The sequence below is a fragment of the Capricornis sumatraensis genome, chromosome 19, assembly GCF_032405125.1.
Source record: "Capricornis sumatraensis isolate serow.1 chromosome 19, serow.2, whole genome shotgun sequence".
Taxonomy (NCBI): domain Eukaryota; kingdom Metazoa; phylum Chordata; class Mammalia; order Artiodactyla; family Bovidae; genus Capricornis; species Capricornis sumatraensis.
This window is the reverse complement of record NC_091087.1, coordinates 50349779-50371664: the sequence shown is the minus strand read 5'-3', so window position 1 is coordinate 50371664 and position 21886 is coordinate 50349779. Positions and strand designations below refer to the sequence as shown.

The window sequence follows — 21886 nt, the reverse complement described above, 5'->3', positions numbered from 1 at the left end:
TGTCTGTAGAGCATACACACAGCTCTGTAAGCTCTGAGAGTGGTAAGCTGTCTCCTAGCAAAACCTTCATGGTGTATTGTATGATTAGCAATGTTGTTGGTGAAGGAATGATTGAAAGAATTTATGGCTTAGTTTGGTAAAGTTAAGTGAAGTCTCCATATGATTTCTCTAAAAGACAATGAGACTAAAATTCATCTTACTAGTAGGCAAATGAATTTCTGTGTTATGATAAATGGAGTTTCTTTTAGAGGTTGGAGATAACTATTCCTTTAGTTAGCAAAACCACTGTTAAGAGGAACATATTTTCCAAGTCCTGAAAGAATGTTTTTCTGAGAAAAATGAGAGAGCATCATGATTTAAAAAAGAAACTATCACTCACAGATTCCTTTCCCATCTTCTTTTGCAGCCGTGTTTGCCACTGGACGGCTTGCATGACAATGGCTTCCCACCTTCTTTCAAGATTCACAATGATCAGCTGCATGGGCTGGTGGTCTGCGTTCAGGTTGCAGGTCTCCCGGTCATCCAGAAGATGTTGGCATAAACGCAGGATGGAGGCCACTCCGCGACGTCGCTGCTTGATTTCACGACAGAGGGACTGCAATGCAAAGAGGGACCGCTCCATGAGCATTTACAGGACAGAGTTCCCTTAAACATACAACATCCTCTTTCACCATAATTTTAAATTGTAGGGATATACTCAACCACGAATAAATGGGACAATAAGGCCTCTGGAGTTACTTTTGGATTGCATATCTTCTACCTAAGTGATTTTTGCTTCATCTCATTCTTCTCCTCCTCTCCTCCTCTTTTTAAACTTATTTCTACATCTAAAATGTTGGGTCCGTCTTTGATACCTAGGTGATTACCTTGATGAAATAAATCATTTAGGTCATATGAATGCCAAACAGATTGCCATGCTTTGCTTCAAGGTCACAGAAAACACAAAAGAAAGAAAAGTCCTCCAAAATAAATGAGATATTTCCAAATTTTCTCCTAGATTCTCTGCAGCTAAAAGTTTACTTTTCTACAGACTGGAAATAAGTTAAATAAGATTGCAAAAAAACTGATATATAACAGCTAGTACTTGAAAAAATATGGTAAGCAACATTTCTCTTCCAAAACTTGATTAACAAAGCAATAATGTTTTGAAAACAGAAATTAGGATACAGGATGGTTATTGCATTATTTGTTAGTTGCTGTGTTTCTCTTAATAGACATTCACACTATTTAAGAAGGATATGCATGCATCAAAATAACATTTTGCCCCCAGAAGCATTTGTATTACTGCAGTGACCCTAAGCTGAATGATTCAAGCAAAATAGTGGGCAAACATGTCTTAAAATATTGTATCTTTTCTTTGCCTACGGATAGTGTGTAAGCGATATTCTAATTCAAAGCCTTCAGGAGAAATGATGATTATATCCACAAACATCACTGAATTACTAATCTCCCTCTACTGCTACAATTGGACTGTTCTAGCAGTTAACAGATTGCTTATTAATCAACAAGGGTAAACAAGACAATGCAATTTAATTTAGTGCTAGAGTTTTAATGCCTGAAAGTATTTGTGCTTAAAATGTTAATCTAGATAAGGCTTCATTAGAAGAAGTCTTAAAATGATTAAGTGCGGTTCACTGAAATGTGCACAGAGTGGTAGTAGATCAGCAGGTGGACGTTTCATACAGATGTTCCATTTATTGATATAATACATGCTATAGCCATTTAAACGACCCTAACTCAGTAATAGCTGGAATTCTATTATATCTGTAATGAGAGAACCCTGTACCTTTAATATTTCTGAATTTTAAATAAGGAGAATGACAAATTCCCACACCTCTATTTATAGCAAAATATGACCAGGAATTTTATTATCCAATTTATACCAGTACAGCATTTTCAGTTATGTTTCTTGAACTTAGCCTTATTTATTTTCCTAGGTTTCATTACTATTTTCCTTATATAACTGCTGATAGAACCACCAGGTCTGACAAATTTCTTTACTGACACTATTCATTAGCTCAATGCTGAATGGAGAGAAACTCCTACACAATCAAACATAAAACTTAAAGAGTCTACCAAAGCAACAGGCATTGTTTCCATCTCCTCCTCCAATTCTGCTGACTTTCTCTTTTACCTGCTTTCTCTCCTTCGCTCTATTTCAACTTCTCTCTCTCACACATACACACATACCCTTCAATTTGCTCTCTTGCTCTAGAACAACCGTTGAGCAAGTCAAACTATTAAGTCCACTGAATATCTGTCAATTTTTCGCCCAAAGTTCAACACTTCAAGATGACATAATAATATAGCCAACTGGGACTGCTTCAAAAGAGTTCTATGAATATATATATAGAAGATTTTACTTTTTGTTTGTGCTTGTCATTAATTTGTTAAAAAAAAAAGGGCGGGGGCTAGAAAATCAAAAGAGATGTTCTATGCTGCCAAACTGGATCTTGCAAAATTCTCTTTTAAGTTGCCTAAAATAATAACTGCATTTCTACAGCCAACAAAGAGTCCTGATGTTTCTTAGCTGAATGAGAATTTGCCAGGGATGGCAATAAAGGTATGTGTGGTGTTAGTCAGCACAGCCGCATTAGGTGATATTTACAAAGCAGCCCAAACAGGCTTTATTCATCTCACAGGTGTTTTCAGAGTTCTGAAACAGACATGTGAGGTGGCTAGGGGAAATTTTCACAAAGCTGATTAGCCGTAACTTTTAATATGAATCTAGAATGTATCCAGTATTTAAGTATCCAGATGATCCTCACTCCACATCTGAACCCCAGTCAGTTGATGGGTTTTAAACCATGTGTTAGGTGTTCTTAAAAATTGTTGACACTTAATATCAGATTTTTATGTCTCCATAATTGTGCAAATTTAAAAATTTAAATATCCAAAGAACTCAGTGTATATTCTAGATTAATAATTTATCCTGTATGCATACTTCAGAAATAACACTACTTTAAAGAGGAGAGAGAGGAACACTGAGAATTTTACATGGAAACATATTTTTCAGTAATTTTTTACATCTAAGAGATATAATTGATAAAATTACATTCTTTTTACACAAATGTGTTTCCATGTCAACCATTAAAATATATATATTTATTTATAATCACAAACACATACTAAATAAAATCAGTGCATTTGCTGGCAATGTTTCTTAGTATCAGTAGAGTTCACATTATTTCTATGATAAGCTATGTATAGAGAAATGTTAAATATAACTACATAGGAACAAAATGATTATTATAACTATCTTTGGCTTACATTTTTAGAGAAAAGCACTTTTAAACTGAAACCCAAGCTAAGCTATCTAAGTAAGTCTCAGAAACAAGATGAACTCATCCCTGCCTCCAGACCTCCTCAAATGTGTATTGTACCTTGCATCTGCTAGGCATTATTTCAGGCATGGAGGCATCAAAAAAAGAGCAGGTTACTGTCCCCACTCTCAAGAACCGAAAGTCTACTGGAAATGGACTAAACAGATAAGTATGGTACCAAGAATGATACAGAGAGGTAAGTGCTAACAGAAGTTTGTGCAGGTTGCTATCAGAGGAGCCATGAAATCAGGGAAACAATGTGAGCCAGACTGTCCAAGTCGGGTAGTTGAGGTTACAAGGACAGAAGGTCCAGTAGCAAGTAGTCTGGGACACTGGGAGTACCAGGCATGTTGGAGAAAAGAGAGAATGGAGCCCCTGGAAAAGGAAGTAAAGAACGGAAAAATCTGGAAGGTTTTGTTACACATACACGTGTATCTATTATTCTTCAAACTTTCTCCCATTTAGGTTGTTACATAATATTGAACAAAGTTCCCTGGGTTATATAGTAAGCCCATGTTGGTTATCCATTCTAAATATCACAGTTTGTACATACATGTCAGTCCCAAACTCCTTAACTATCCCTTCCTCCCACCTTTCTTTCCTCGTAACCATGAGTTTGTTCTCTAAGTCTGGAAGTCTTTTTGCTGTACACCTGAAACTAACACAACACTGTTAATCAATTATATTTATAATCCAGTATAAAAAGTTAAAAATAAATTCTGGAGAAGATATGGAGAAAAGGGAACCCTCCTACATTGTTGGTGGGAATGTAAACTGGTGCAGGAACTGTGGAAAACAGTGTGGAAGTTCACCAAAAACCTAAAAATAGAATTAACATATGATCCAAAAATACCACTCCTGGGCACATATGCAGACAAACTCTAATCCAAAAGGGCACATGCCTCCCTAGGTTCATGCATGCATGCGTGCTAAGTCACTTCAGTCGTGTCCAACTCTTTGCAATCCTATGGAGGGTAGCTCGCCAGTCTCCTGTTGATGGGATTCTCCAGGCAAGGATATGGGAGTGGGTTGCCATTCCCTTCCCTAGGGGATCTTCCTGATCCAGGGATTGAACTCACATCTCCTGTTCTGCATTGTAAGTGGATTCTTTACTACTGAGCCACCAGAGAAGCCCTAGGTTCTACTCACAATAGTCAAGACATGGAAACAATCTAAATGTCCATTGACAGATGAATGGACAAAATGATGTGGTACATATCTACAGTGGAATATTATTCAGTCATAAAAAATAATGAAATAATGCCCTTTGCAGTAACATGGACACAACCAGAGATTATCATACTAAGTGACATAAGTCAGAAAGAGAAAGACAAATATAATTATTCATCTATTTCACTTATAGATAAGTGAAATATTTATTTCACTGATATGTGGAATCTAAAATATGATATAAATGAACCTATCTATGAAACAGACTCATAGACATAGGGAACAGATTGGTGGCTGCCAAGGGGAGTGGGTAGGGGAGGGATGGAGGGGGAGGTTATGGTTAGCAGATTTAAGTTATTATACATGGAATGGATAAACAACAGTTCTACTACATAGCACAGAGAACTATATTCAGTATCCTATGTTAAACCATAATGGAAAATAATATTTTAAAAAGATGTATATATATGTATATATATATATATATATACACATAAATATATAACTGAATCACTTTGCTATACAGCAGATTAATGCAATATTGTAAATCAACTATACTTTAAAGTTTACCATTTTAATTTACAAAAAAGAAAAATTTGGAAGATTTTTCATTATCGCCAGGTTTGAAGCATTGTCCTTGATATCCAATGAGATCATGTTGGTTCCTAAGCATAATCATATTGCCTTCTCAGAAAAGTAGAAAGGGAAGAAGTGGGAAAGAGAATATAAATATAAAGAAGGAGAATAATCAAAATGTCTAAGAGAAAAAGATTCCAAACGCCTTTATATTTAGTTATCATTATTATTTGGTAACCTTTAGTCATTTTTTTCCTAAAGAGCTACCTTTGTTAGTATGGAGGTCATTGTCTTAGTATCACTTCAGAATCTTATTGTTGGAATATAGTTTGATACTTTTAAGTCTCTAATGACCTACTTTATTTGCTTATTTTACATTTCCACTCAGTTTCTTCATGTTACTTTAAAAGTGGATTTGCTATCAAAGTTGAGAAGCACATAAGCAAAAATCAAAATTCCTAAGTTGTTTTTTCCTTTACAGTTCACCAATCCTTTAAACATATCTTCTTGGACATGCTACAAGAGCGCTGTCGACAGATTGATGGTATTTGTTTTACACTTACAAACTTGCAATATGATTTTCAATCCACTAATGGTGGTACAAAGGGGTGTTTTGGTTTATCTGGGGATTTTCTCCTCTCCTGACCTGCTCTATGAGTTTCTTTGATAGCTGAAACTACTCATATTATGGAGCCAAACATGATGTTGGTGTAGTTTTATTAACTGAAATAATAAATCAATTATTTTTTAAATTGTTATGGAATGGCTAAAAAAATTAATGAATCAATCAATGAATATATCTTTTCAGGCAGTGATAACTTTATATTATTCATATTTGCTTGATAATCTCCAGAATTTTAATATAATTAAGAATGCTAATTGTTTGAATACTATATTTTGGGATTTTATACCTTTTGGTTATTTTTGTCAAGTAAGTAATTTACCAACTAATGACTAACATGTTTGGCATTGAGCTAAATTAAATAGAAGCTTTGTTCTGAGAGAGTTTACATAGTAATAAAAACCTTGATGCCTGTTTGGCAGGTACAAGGCATCATAATGTTAATGCCTATATAGCCAACGTATGGGAAGAATGTACAGCAGATGCGAAAAATGAGAGGCTATGATGGTACCTCTGCTGCTGCTGCTGCTGCTAAGTCGCTTGAGTCGTGTCCAACTCTGTGCGATCCCAGAGACAGCAGCCCACCAGGCTCCCCTGTCCCTGGGATTCTCCAGGCAAGACCACTGGAGTGGGTTGCCATTTCCTTCTCCAATGCGTAAAAGTGAAAAGTGAAAATGAAGTCGCTCAGTCATGTCCAACTCTTCGCAACCCCATGGACTGTAGCCTACCAGGCTCCTCCGTCCATGGGATTTTCCAGGCAAGAGTACTGGAGTGGGGTGCCAATGCCTTCTCCGATGGTACCTCTATGATTCTCCAAAAGATGCTTTTGGCTTGTTGGTTTGGAATCATCATTTGGAGGCAAGTTGGGAAAGATCACATGAATGATACTTCTTGTAGAAGTAAACATTTATTGGGTGTCATATGTCAAACACCATACTTTTCATTACAGGATTGGTACTGGTGGATAAGAGGCCAATAATATGATGTGGTACCTGATCTTAAGGGCTCGTAAACTGGCTGTAAAGAGAAGACTCTTGGCTACTCACAATAAGAGATATTAATGCAACACAAAGGTTTTTGATAAGACCTAACCCATCAAGATATTGTAGGTTTTTAAATGAGGTAAGTGAGGTAAATGTACCTTGTGAACAGTGAGGCTGTGACCCAAAAGTAACATAGAGTTGATATACATACTAAATTATGGGCACTGGCTTTGAAGATGAGAAAGATCATTACCAGCTAAAGTAGATAGTTGCTAGGTTTCTCCTCTTAGTAGTATTTTCTTAGTTATTTTTCACTAATTTCCAATACTAATGACAAATCTTTCGTATATTTCCGTATGCTATGCATTTTCTTAGGTATTTCATATGTATCAACTCATTTAATTCTCAAAATAGCACTCTGAGATCACATGAATGATATCGGCTTCTTGAAGAGGGTCTGAGACATACATTACTGTCATCTACCTATTTTATAAATGAGATGATGGAGACACGAAGAGGTTAAGTATCTGACCAGTGATGACATAGTTAAAAAGTAGCAAATGATTTTAACCCATGCAGTCTAAATCAAGAGCCAATCCATGAAACTATGCCACACTGCCTTTCATAAGAGAGCTGAAGAAGCTTGTAAAATTTTGACATTTTCAGACCATCTCTGCCCCTGAGTCCTAATTAGAAGTGGTTGCAGCCATAAACTTACTGCCGATGAGAGGACCAACATCTTGGTTCATATACCTGTCAGGGGTTTATCTTATTCCCATTCCTAATCCTGCAAATACAGTAAGAATCAGTAAACTATACAATTCTTAAGCCCAGGGAAGTTAAATAGCAGAGGTGGAAAAATACAAATTAATTCATTGAACAAATATTTAATAAACACATATTATAATGGGCACTGTTCTCAGTGGTTGAGATACATCAGTGAACAAAACATAGTCAAAACGTTCTGCCCTCAAGAACCTCATATTTTAGCAGACAGTGGGAGCTAATCTCTTTTCTGAGAAAAAGATGTAAATTATATAAATAATAAAGAAGAGATTTAACAAAAGTGAGAAACATTCATTAGGCAAACGATTAGCAAAGTTTCCAGCAAGGGGTCAGGAGATATTTTGATCCTGACAGCTCCATTCTTGAGACAATTATGTGCTTAACTATACCTACTGTATAATGTATGCTGCAAATAAGAATTTCCAACCTAGAATTGTAAAGGAGTAATTTTTCAAAACAGAAAAAAAACACCCCAAGTGAGGTATGAATGATGACTTGAATATTTAAAGAAAATATGGACAAAGACATCTTCATATTTTAACTGATTTCGAACTTAAAAGACATCAGCCAATACAGGAACTCAGCTCAGTCACAAACTCTGGGACTTGATCTATATTGAAGCTAAATATTCTATAAGCATGCAGTGAAGTGCAAAAAATAGCAATTGAAAAATGACATGATTAAATGGCACGACATGCAATCATTTGCTCTCAATTATATCAATGTATCTTCTTCATTTCTAGGAGTCAGGCAGAAATATTGTTTTTTAAATGCCTCTATTAAATTGGTCACCAATAATAAAATAGATGAGAGTCCTAATAAGCTCATTTACATACCATACATCATACACTACAAAACTATTCTCTCCAAACAGTTTTACTCATAGATTTGTCTCCTGGTTGTCATGCATCTTTGCTACATTAGCAGATTTTAAAAGCATAATACTGCCTTCAGGACCATTTGTAGAAAAACATTTGTGAAACTTTTCTAGTTAACCCTTGGCTGGGTCCTTATTGCTAATTATGGAAAAGGTATTGATATAATATCTTGGCTGTCACATTTTATTATGATGACAGTAGAAGCAGAATCTAGGTCTGACATTTTGGAAATACCATCTAATTGCAAGTCAGAAACAGAGAATGACAGTTTTAAGTAGATTAGAACTTCTTGCAAAATAACAAACTGGTTTATTTAATGTAAAAGCTAGATTTTTAAAATAGCATTAAAGCCCCCTGAATTGATTCACCAAGCACATCTCTATCAGCTTCTTGAAGAGGGTCTGGGATGTGTGCCAAAATAGTTTTAAAATTGCACATGACAGTATAAGTCTAGATTCTAATGCTAAATGATTTCTTTTAGTCATTTAAAATCAAAGTATTTTCAGTGAACACTTTCATTTGTAAGAAAAACCATCTCCCCTCTGTTCATCTAGGCTTCAGATAAGTGAAATGCCATCTTTACGCCATGGCCTAATTAGCCTGACCTTTGACCTAGAAAAAGATCTTGTTCTTATAATCTAGAATCCTCACCAATCAAGATGAATCATTAAGGGCCACCATGACTATTACTACTAAAAATTCTTAGACACCCTTTGATGAATAGTGTCATCGAAGGAAAAACCATTCTTTTCACACACTAATATTTATGTTTTAATGTTTTATACCTTCATGTGTTTAAAAAATATTAATTCTATTTGGAAAGGAGTATTTCTATTTCTCTCAGCTACTTTTTAACTGTGGACCAAACTTAATAAGCATTCTAAAAAAGAAGACTCTATTATTCCATGAAAGCTATTGCTAGCCCTGTGTGGCTTTCTTTAATTTCTTTGTGACTTACCCTAAACTGTGTTAAGTACTTTTAAATATGTTTGTTTTTAAGAATCAAGCTCAGTGGTCATGTGCTTAGTTCATATTCACATGTAATTATTAATATGTTATATACTTACTTTTTTAAATTAAAAATACTATTAAAATTCTAGACATATAGCACAATATGAAGATTAAGTTACTCTAAAGAAAACTGTAATAGCTTACGGATTGCTTGTGTCATTACTGAAATGCTGGTATCTATTACAGAGTCCCTCTGGAATAAAGAATGCACTTTTGGCAATAATCTCCTAAAAACATGTCTGTTATTGTTAAGATGCTAAACTAGTTGCAATTATAGAAAGGTAACTTCTAGCAATAAGAGGGAAGGGGTGCTGGATATAAATGCAACTTAGCCATTATACTATAAATACCTTTTCTGAAAATCCTACAGTCACTCTTTTCATAAGTAGATAAGGCATTAATTGCCGTTTATTTTTACATTATTATATTTTGAAATCTTTTTACAATGCCCACTGTGCTTTTTATCTCTTACTGATTCTATGGGAAGTATTTTAAAATAATTCTGGAGAACAGATGAAGGTGATTTTCTTCTTGGGTTATTTATGGATCCCAACTATCTGAACTCATCTGTGAGTTCAGGTAAAAGAAGAATTATCATTAAAAAAAACCACACCTGGAGAATGAAGCACCATTCAGAAGGAAAGCCAGAGAGCACAGGAGCAAAGATGACACATACGGAATTCCCAGGGATAGTGTGGATCATAGAGAAGACAGATTACTGGACTAATTAATTTCACAAATCAGTCAACTCTGCTGTGTGATGCTTTTCTAATGCTCTTACCCATACACAGTTGACTATTCCTCACCCGTCTTCTCCACCAAATCCTATTTTTTTCAGACTTATCTCTGGCTAACTTACTTGTATTTCCTATGAAGCCACTCCTGGAACTCATCACAAAACTTAGTGTTACTTGAAGTATAACAGCTAGGAACTGGTATTTTAGGGAAGTATGACTGCTATTCAAGAATCCTACAGATGGGAAGTAAATGAATTCGAGAACTCTAGGGACCCAACAAGAGTGCAGGAAGAAAGTTAGGCTATGGGGAATAACACCACTAAAAAAGTGGAAAATGATACTAGGGACAAAAGTCAACATTAGAAAGACCTTTCTGTTTTTTCATTTTATACCTTCCTGACCTGGAAGAGGCCGAGGTATAGCTAGCTCTATAAACTTCATATTTCTGATTTTATTTTCATAGCACCTAAAATAAATAGGATGCTTTCCTGTGGGCTTGGACCATTGGGAATTTGCTTCTTAGCTCTTTCCTTTGCGTTTGTGGAGGAAGCCCAGGGCAACTCGACTCCTTTTTCACCGGCTTTCAGTATTCCCAGATGTGCAGTAATACTAACCACACTCCCAGGGTCGTTTAGAAGTTTAACTAATATATAATGGCAAAACACTCTTCAACTGTTATATGAAGTAGTAGAGAGATGCTGACTAAATATTAGCCAACTGGTAAATTGCTATAATGATTACTTAGCTCAAAGCAATATTCCACAACCTTATGGGAAGGAAATGTAATAAGAACTTCATTCTTTAAACACTCCCATAGCTCAAACAAAGCAGAGATCCAGGAGAAATTTTTGAGAGCAGTTTCTTGAACAAAGCTAATTTTCCTTTTAGAAGAATATGTTTTCTTTTTCTGAGAAAAGACACCACATCCTTCTCTTGCTTGCTCCCCCAAACAAGATTAAATACATTGGGGGATAGTTTTCTCATTAATCTCCTTCATCTGTCAGCAACGCAGAACACAAGTGATCTAAGCATAAATGTGTTTTCGTGGGACGTTTGAGAGGCAACTTGGATTGAGGGGGAAAAGAAACAACTTACAGTCTTCTCATACAATAACTAGTTATGTGATCTTGAGTAAACGATAGAACTTTTATGTGCCCTCAATACCCTATCTCTAAAATGCAATGATTCTTTAGTGTTTACCATCTTCTAGTATCTGATTATTATATAACTTTGTTCCGAGACAGGAAGTTTCATATGGTAGTCCTTTAAAAAATAATAAAACATTGAATATCTCAATTCAGTTGCAAGAGGACTCTCATCTTTGCTGATTAACTTTTAGGGATGATAGAATATTAGTTTCATTTAGTCTGTATCATTCTTACTCATTTTCCTCTTTACTGGCCTGCACTGTGGGCAATGGCTTTAATTGGACAAGTGGGTTGTTGCAATCATTTGCACAAATCATCCTTACTTGGTCTCAAGATTTTCCTCATGTCTCTGTCATGTTCTAACATCTTCAAAGTCTAACTCCAAATATTTTCATAGTGAGAACCACATGCCTAAGCAAAGTACACAAGACTGTAAATTTAACTGCCAGTGTTGCTTTTGTAAAACTGTGAAGTCTGTTCTACCAGAGTTTATATTATAGTTGAATGGATCCATTGGTTCTCTTGCTGGTAGTCTTGGCTGACAGATAAAGAAGTGAATTGGTTTTCAGACATCTCTCCAGGCTCTAAAGGACATTTCTCCTGTCATGACTGAGCAGCAACAAAGAGGGGCATTTTTTAGAAAATGAGGAGAGCATAGGACAAGGAGGAGCCAGCATAGGATAATAGGAGGAGCCTATTATCCTGTGCATCTCAAATGAGCTTCTAACATCAGACCTGTCTACGTGGTTTTACTTACCTTGATGACATTAAGCTGAAAAAGAGAGAAAAAAATCCTTGGGGAAGAAAATATTATATTTAAAATGTATAGGGTATAAGTAAGGATTTAATCAATAATTTGGAGTGTCAGGAAAATTAAAAGAGATGTTAGGCCATCTTTTTGCCAGATAGGAATAATGATTTATGCCTCCACTCTATCTTAGAGAGGTTTGGGGAGGATTAATGAGTTAATGCGTGTAAGGCTCCTTAAGCTCCTCATATGGAGGTAAAACACAAACACAAGGGGAAAAATGATAGCAAACTCCATACTGAGTTGAACTCCTGCGAATAGGGCCCTGGAAGTGAGAAGACGTTGCAGGTCAAGATGGTTAGTCTCTGAGTTCCAATGCCAGAAGAGCCTTAGTTTGTTGTCATACTTATTTGTAATACTGTTTAAAACAGTGCTTCATAGTATTAGTGTTTCTACATTTCCTGTCAATCACAGTGATTGTTGTGATGATCATTTTTAATTTCTATTCATCGAATGAGATGGGTTTACCCTATTTTATAGATGAATAATTAAGATGTGAAAATTACAAAGGCATCAGTGATGACTCATAAAATCATCGACTTGGTATTATTGGACTATGGCCTGGATTAGGATTTAGGAGATATGGGCTGCCATCTGGCTCTGGTTGTGTGGTCTTGGGTGAACTATTTAATTTACCAGAGGTTGAGCTAGCCAAATGACCTCAAATACCATCTTGTGATGAAATTCTACAATCTGCTAAGTACTTCTTTAGTATCTAGCAACCCTAAAGCAATGTCTGTATTACTGTGAAGGGCATGTAAAAAAACAAAAACTTGAAGATAGTTCCTACTCCTGGATGGACCTAGAAATTATCATACTAAGTGAAGAAAGCCAGACAGAGAAAGACAAATATCATATGATATCACTTATATGTAGAATCTATAAAAATGATAAAAATGAACTTATTTACTAAACAGAAATAGACTCACAGACAGAAAACAATCTTATAGCTACCAAAGGGGGAGGTATAAATTAGGAGTTTGGGATTAACAGATACAGACTACTATATATAAAATACATAACCAATGAGAATTCACTGTATGGCCCAGGGAATGATACTCAGTATTTCATAATAAACTATAAGAGAAACTATCTATCTACAACTGAATCCCTTTGTTGTATACCCAAAACTAGAGTAGCATTGTAAATCATTTCAATAAAAATTGTTTTAAAAGTTCCTACTCTTAACAAGTTTATACACTTAAAACAATGAAATATCATCACACACCTATTAGAATGCCCCAAATTTGGAATACATAACACCAAATGCTGATAAGATTATGGAGAAACAGGAGCTCTCATTCATTGCTGGTATGAATGCAAAATGGTACCAACACTTTGCGAGACATTTTAGGAGTTTCTTACAAAACTTACTACCATATGATTACCATATGATTACACTCTTACCAGATGATCCAGCAATCACACTCCTTGGTAGTTACCCCAAAGGAGCTGAAAAGTTCTATTCCCACAATAAACTGCACATGGATATTTATACCAGCTTTATTTATAACTACAGAAATTTGGAAACAACCAAGATGTAATTTAGTAGATGAATTAATTAATAAACTGCAGTACCTCCAGACAATAGAATCTTAATCAGTGCCAAAAAGAAATGACTTATTAAGCCATGAAAAGATATGGAGAAATCTTTAATGCATATCATTAAGTGACAAACACTAATCTGAAAGGGCTACATACTATGATAGAACTATGATATTTTGGAAAAGGCAAAAGTATGAGGAATGAAAAGACCAAGGGTTTCCTGAGGTTGGGGTGGGAAATGGGGGATGAGGAATGAATAGGCAGAATATAGAGGATTTTTAAGGCAGAGAAATTACTCAGGATGTTGATGGACATGTCATTATACATTTATCCAGACCCACAATGTACAACATAACTGTTTAACATAAACTCTTGACTCTAGGTTTATGATGTGTCAGGGTAGGCTCACCAGTATATACAGAACAGGACATCAAAAAGGAGGGAACTAAACATATAGATCTTCCCTGGTGGCTCAGTTGGTAAAGAATCTGCCTATGATGCAAGAGACCTGGGTTCAATCCCTGGGTCAGGAAGATCCCCTGGAGAAGGAAATGGCAACCCATTCCAGTATTCTTGTTTGGTATATCCCATGGACAGAGGAGCCTGATGGGCTACGGTCTACGGGGTCACCAAGAGCTGGACACGACTTAGTGACTAAACCACCAAAGTGAAAGTGAGTGTCTGACTCTTTACGACCCCATGGACTGAATTCTCTAGGCCAGAATACTGGAGAGGGTAAGCCTTTCCCTTCTTCAGGGATCTTCCCAATCCAGAGATCAAACCCAGGTTTCCCACATTGCAGGCAGATTCTTTACCAGCTGAGCCACAAGTGAAACCACCAAACATATAAAGAAACAATGATAATCAAATAGTAGGAAAACTTTCCTGATCTAAAGCAGAAATTTAATTTTTCAAAATCAAGTAGGACTCACCAAGCTCTCAGAAGAAGAGATAAACACTTTATCACATACAAGCGAAAAACGAAGTTACTATGTGGCCACAAAAATTAGACTTCACCTTTACCACCACAAATGCCAAAAGAATCATTAGCAGTTTTGATGGCAAAAGATTACACAACCCATAACAAAATTTTTAATTCAGCCAAGCTATTGTTTGTATGTGAGGTCAAGAAAAATACATTTTCAGACATGCAATGGTTTGGGGGAATATACCAAGAATGCACTTTTTCTATAAAAATTATTAGAAGACAATCCAAGAATCAGTATTAAGAATAATTTTTTTCAATAAAAAACTATGGTATAAAAAAATTGAGGTTGACCAATAAAAAAATTTGTGTAAATAATTAATTCTGAAATATTGTTCATATTCTTATAAAATAAATGCAAATGCCAAAAGAAGTTATTGAAAGTATGAGAACGAATATAGTTATATTAATAGTACTATCTGCACCAGTACTTTACTGACATATTTCTCTCTACTTTTAAATCAATAAGACATGTTACCTGTGCCAGCATCCTGACTGAAATTCATAACTAGGAAGATGTTTACCTTTACATTTTATGCAGTATCTCTACTCAAATTATAAAGACACTATAATGTTAGAAAGAAAATGGGTACGAAGGGACAACAACCATGGTGACAAAGGTAACAACATTGCAACTTGGGTTCAAAAGATGCTTCTGTCCTTCTGAGGTAGCATTTTCAATGACACAAACATGAATCCTGGTATATAAAGTTAATTATAAACCAGTAATTTTACACCAAAGCCAAAGTATTGTTTAGAGGAATTAAATGGCATCTGCCATTGAATAAATTTAATGATAGAAAAAAGATGGCTAGTGCAGAATCACAGAATGCTACAGCTGAAGAGAATTTTTTTCATTCAAGAGCCCAAATTTACAAATATTAGACAAGGAGAAGAGAAATTAGTTGCTGAGATTATACAGTTGAAAATCCTAGATTGTAATACTGCCAACTAACAGAACCGAGTGAGGATATTCAATGAATACCATTGATTAGTTAAATTATAAAAGAATGATATGGAAAATTATAGAAAGATGGTTGACAATTTAACATGAACATTGGGGAAAAAAAGAAGTTTTGTTTGTTTCCTTAAATGAAAGTCTAATTGTGTATGTGGGGGTATGTATGTATCTGTAGACCAATGATCTGTGAGAAATATGATGAAGCTATAAAGGGGTATTTACAAGAGAGTCAGGGAGACAGAAAGTAGAGAAGAAAATGCCCTCCAAGAATCCCTACCTTGCACAAAACCTGTAAAGTAGCCCAATGTGGAGACCCACCTTTGATAATCTGGGATCTAGTTTTCTGCACCCTAGAAAAGCTGTCCAGTCCATAGATCAGAGCACAAACTTCGGAGGTCTGCTGACTACCTCCTTTTTTTTCTCTAGTCTTGAGAGGAAAACAACTTTCTTGTGACCTTCCTTACCTACACAGTAAAAGATAAATGATGCAACTAACAGATAATTCAGTTCCTAACGATCATACAACTAATACTGAAGTAATTGAAACCCATGGAAAGGTCTCCATCTACTATTTACCACTTATGTTATCCACTGTATATACATATACTGTTTTAAAATAAGTGCCTTTTAAGAAGGGCAAGTTTATGCTATAGTAATTATAATGTTGGTAGCTAATATGTATTGAGTTCCCATCAGGCAGGCTCTATTTTAAAGAACTTTCATATATATTATATCATTTAATACTCATAGCCACTCTATGAGATTAGGTGTTATTACTATGCCTATTTTAAAGATAAGAATCCTGGGGCTTTAAGAAAAATCATGGATTAGAAATAGGTAGAAATAGGATAAACTCAAGCATCTTGAACTTTAGGCTTCTATACTGCAATGGATCAAATTCACTGCTTCAACCTTATCTACATGAAGGGCAATTCTACAATTGTGTACTCCCAGTTTCTTCCTAATTTGAGTTTATTTACAACTAAAATAATATTTAAGTAATGTTAAGGCTGTATATTGTCACCCTGCTTATTTAACTTAGATTCAGAGTACATCATGAGAAATGCTGGGCTGGAGGAAGCACAGGCTGGAATCAAGATTGCTGGGAGAAATATCCATAACCTCAGATATGCAGATGACACCACCCTTATGGCAGAAAGTGAAGAAGAACTACAGAGCCTCTTAATGAAAGTGAAATAGGAGCATGAAAAAGTTGGCTTAAAGCCCAACATTCAGAAAACTAAGATCATGGCATCTGGCCCCATCACTTCATGGGAAATAGATGGGGAAACAGTGGAAACAGTGGCTGACTTTATTTTGGGGGGCTCCAAAATCACTGCAGATAGTGATTGCAGCCATGAAATTAAAAGACGCTCACTCCTTGGAAGGAAAGTTATGACCAACCTAAACAGCACATCAGAGAAGGCAACGGCAACCCACTCCAGTACTCTTGCCTGGAAAATCCCATGGACGGAGGAGCCTGGTAGGCTGCAGTCCATGGGGTCGCTAGGAGTCGGACACGACTGAGCGACTTCACTTTCACTTTTCATTTTCATGCATTGGAGCAGGAATGGCAACCCACTCCAGTGTTCTTGCCTGGAGAATCCCAGGGATGGGGGAGCCTGGTGGGCTGCCATCTAAGGGGTCGCACAGAGTCAGACATGACTGAAGCGACTTAGCAGCAGCAGCAGCAGCAGACAGCATATTAAAAAGCAGCTGGAGCCGATTATACAGAATGAAGTAAGCCAGAAAGAAAAACACCAATACAGTATACTAACGCATATATATGGAATTTAGAAAGATGGTAACAATAACCCTGTATGCGAGACGGCAAAAGAGACACAGATGTATTGAACAGTCTTTTGGACTCTGTGGGATAGGGAGAGGGTGGAATGATTTGGGAGAATGGCACTGACACATGTATAATATCATATAAGAAATGAATCACCAGTCTAGGTTCGATGCAGGATACAGGATGCTTGGGGCTGGTGCACTGGGATGACCCAGACAGATGGTATGAGGAACGAGGTGGGAGGGGGGTTCAGGATTGGGAACACATGTACACCCATGGCAGATTCATGTTGATGTATGGCAAAACCAATACAATATTGTAAAGTAAAATAATAATAATAATAATAAAATTAAATTTAAAAAGAACAACAACAAAAAAAAGACAGAAAGTTTATCTTTCCAAACTTCTGAGAGGCAAAAATGTTATAGATCCACGCTTACTTGATTTCCCATCTGCCTTTTATTATCAGCTACTTGGTTAATTATGGTCATCTGAAGAATATATCATTTAGATGGTTTTCCTAGTTACAATCTTTATTACTAACAAATAAATGAAACTGCTTGGATTTCACAAGAAAAATCAACCAGTTGATATTTACTGGGTGAAGGTTTTAAAGAAAAATAAACCTTTAAAACTATGAAAAAAATAAAAAAATAAAAAGCAGAGACATTACTTTGTCTACAAAGGTCCGTCTAGTCAAGGCTATGGTGTTTCCTGTGGTCATGTATGGATGTGAGAGTTGGACTGTGAAGAAAGCTGAGCACCGAAGAATTGATGCTTTTGAACTGTGGTGTTGGAGAAGACTCTTGAGAGTCCCTGGGACTGCAAGAAGATCCCACCAGTCCATCCTAAAGGAGCCCAGTCCTGGGTGTTCATTGGAAGGACTGATGTTGAAGCTGAAACTCCAATACTTTGGCCATCTGATGCAAAGAGCTGACTCATTTGAAAACACCCTGATGCTGGGAAAGATTGAGGGCAGGAGGAGAAGGGGACAACAGAGGATGAGATGGTTAGATGCCATCACCAACTCGATGGACATGGGTTTGGGTGAACTCCAGGAGTTGGTGACAGACAGGGAGGCCTGGTGTGCTGTGGTTCATGGGGTCGCAGAGTTGGATACGACTTAGCAACTGAACTGAAGAAATCAAGTAACAACAGAAATATTCATCACTGTGGTTTCAGAGCCTAAAGACGGTTATTTGTGGTTTTCTAGGCAGCGATAAAGTAAGGACAGGTGACATATCTGTCATCTTTCTAGATTACCATCTCAGCCTTTGTGTGTGTTAGTCACTCAGTTATGTCTGACTCTTTGCAACTCTATCAACTGTAGCCCGCCAGACTCCTGTATCCATGGATTTCCCAGTCAAGAATACTGGAGTAGGCTGCCATCTCCTTCTTCAGGGAATCTTCCCAAACTAGGGATCGAATCCAGGTGTCCCACAGTGCAGACAGACTCTTTACCATCTGAGTCGTATCTGAGAGCAATAATACAAATGACACATATGATATGAGTACATAGCTACCTCTCTGCATCTTTAACTCAGAGGCAAAATGCCCCACTTCAGGAATCATTCAGTGTCTTTTAGAAAAAGGCGTACTCAGAATGAATTAGGCCTTAATTACTCCATTTTCTTTATTTTAGAAGGCTTACACTGGAATTGCCTATAAAAATTTCCTGTGGGTCTTCCCACTACCCCGATGGTTAGTATGAATAACATTTATTTAAATCTATCTTTGAACCTCAACCTTAATCCAGCCAATGTTTTTCTCTTTACAAGGCAATTGTGGATTGTATCCAGTTACTTAAAATTACTTCCAAAGAAGTGTTAGATGATGGATTTTTTAAAATATATACAGTGGGGGAAAATATCTGATAAAAGCTGATTTCAGTATTTTTTTTATGAACATATATGGTTAATATAATAGCTTAAAAAAAAAAAAGTATTTAAGACACGTAGAAAGGATTTAATCCTGTCTGAGGTCTGTTGATTTTGAAGGCATTTTACAAGCTTTTGTTACAGCCAGATTGAATTACTGTTAATTCTTTGTTTGCAGCTTTGCCAACAGCATCATTACCAAGTTTGTAATGAATGGCTCTAGGATAAAGCAGCAGAGATGATCCTATAGGGTACATGGCCTCCTTTCTCATATCTCAAAATTCCAGCATATTCTCTTCTGTCCCTCAACCTTACCTCCTAATGTTGAGAGTTTTGAAGGACACAGGAAGTGTGATTATTTGTGGTGCCATTTGAGATTGATTATACTGGACATGGGAAATTCCCTCTAAACCTCTTGGCTAGATTGGTTCTATTTTTATTTCTGGAAATGACAGAGTGAGATTTGGGAAAATACTTCTTAAACTATGTGAACTGTGTTTAGCTCTTCTATTTATCTATTTTGTAAAAGTACATCAGTGATATTCCCTTTCAGCTAATTACTTAGTAATGCTGCAAACTTCCTAGTTAATTTGAAATTCTGTTTAAAACCCTACTCTAAAAATTTTAACTTCCAAAATTTAAAACACTGACTCGCATGACTATCAATTTGAACTTCAAGCTGAACCTAGGCAACCGGACTCCTCGTCTCCACCCCTGTCTCTCTTAGAAGCTGTCCCAAGGACAAGGCCTTGAGATAAGAGTGGGTGATAAGACTAAATGGACTACATATATGACTGAACTCAGGTCAAGCCTCTATATAAACCTTTAAGATTCTGGCAGGTATGGAAATCTACTTGTCTCATGGCTGCCCATGACAAACCTCCTGTTTCCTTTCTTATTAAAACTGCCAACTACCAATCTGGGGTAGTCAAGCTTCTTTCTTCTGTCTTTTCTTGCCCTCTGTTTATGGGGGTTGATTTCAGGTTATAGCCAGGGGTTTTAACTCCTGATGGGGTTACAACCCAATATCCTATAGATGGCTATCCACGTAATCAGAAATGGAAGGAACAACAGAGTAAGCTACAAATTAATGTGTTTTTCTCTTCCAGAAATAGTTCTCTGACCCAGGGACTAATGAGTCTACACAGTAGTGGCAGATTCAGGAACAAGCTTTCTAGGTCTGACTATTGGCCTATTGGCTCTATCTCTGACTAACAGTATGGTCTTGAGTAACTTCCATTTTCCCTGCCTCAGTTTTCTCATCCATAAATAGGGGATAGTAAACCAACTGTCTCACAACCGTGAGTGTTAAATAAGTGAATGGAAAAAATTAGGAACTGTGACTCGCCTCCCATGAGCGCTCAGTAAGTACTGGTTGTCATTGTCACAGTTATTAAAAGAATGTTTTGTTCCTCCAATTGCAGTTCTAGCATGCAGATGGTACCCATCACCATGCTTTTGGTAATTTTTGTAATCTAGAGCAGGGTCAGGAAACTAAAGTCTGCTGGTCAAATCTAGCCCACCAACTGCTCTTGTAAACAGTTCAGTAAGTTAGTTTTATTGAACACACCATATATATCATTTATATATCATCTGCGGCTGCTTTTATACTACAATAGCAGAATTGAGTGGGCTTCCCTGCTGGCACAAGTGGTAAAGAACCCGCCTGCCAGTGCAGGAGACATGAGAGACTCGGGTTTGATCCTTGGGTTGGGAAGATCCCCTGCAGGAGGGCATAGCAACCCACTTCAGTATTCTTGACTAGAGAATCCCATGGACAGAGGACCCTAGTAGGCTATGGTCCATAGGGTTGCAAAGAATCTGACACACTGAACTGATTTAGCACAGCACAGCAGAGTTGAACTGCGACAGAGACTGTATTATCTGCTTTTTTACAGAAAATGTTTGCTAACCCTTGATTTACAGTAAAACAAGGTTTCAGTGTATTTAAGGGTCAGCAAATGACAGAACGGGAGAATACTAAAATCTGAACCTAAAGCCCATGGCTTTTGCTCTGTCTTCACTGCTGGTTGCTGTCTGAATTCACATTAACTTTCTGTATCTCAAGTTCTCCACTCATAAAAATAAATAAAAACACACATAAGAAGGTGATCACAATTTTCAACTTATATTGTTAGGGTAAGGTTTAAATATAATAACATGCATGAAGTGCTTGGTCAAATTTAAATTAGTAAGCAAATTTGGGACATCAGTCATTGAGAAGGTTACCATGTCTATTCCACTCATTCTTGTCAGTGACAGAGCCTCTTGGCTGGTCTAAACTTATCCTTCCTAGGCTGGTTCTGGACCCAGTCCAGCGCTGCAGGCTCTTTTAACTGGTAATGGATAATTTCTCCCAATTTGAGTCTTTAGAATAATGAATTTCGTTACGGGGTACAAGGAACATATGATTAAGGAATTATTTTTTTTCTCTCTCTCTGAAGGGTCACTGTTAAAAAGCAGTGTTTTTCAGCCAATGGCATTGAAGCTGCACACACACAGCTCTAAGGGGCCCTTTGCCAGCTGGCCTCATTAGATCTCTGATGTGCTCTCTGCATTTTGTTGTCACAGTGTGTTCACTCCTGAACCATTTTTGCCTTTCTGTCCCTGGGCTCACATCTTCCTGTCTCTCCCATCCAGGGCTCTGACTCTTTCTTAGGTAGAATTTTGCCTCATGTCTAATC

At 36.7% G+C, this 21886-nt stretch overlaps 1 protein-coding gene across 1 annotated transcript in view; it reads right to left on the bottom strand.

Moving 5' to 3' along the window:
• AKAP6 (A-kinase anchoring protein 6) overlaps positions 1 to 21886 on the bottom strand; it is a 385542-nt gene that overhangs the window by 46936 nt on the left and 316720 nt on the right. Inside the window, exon 11 of the mRNA XM_068991494.1 lies at positions 380 to 595. Within this exon, the coding sequence (XP_068847595.1) occupies positions 380 to 595 (216 nt within the window). The remainder of the gene's footprint in view (positions 1 to 379; positions 596 to 21886) is intronic.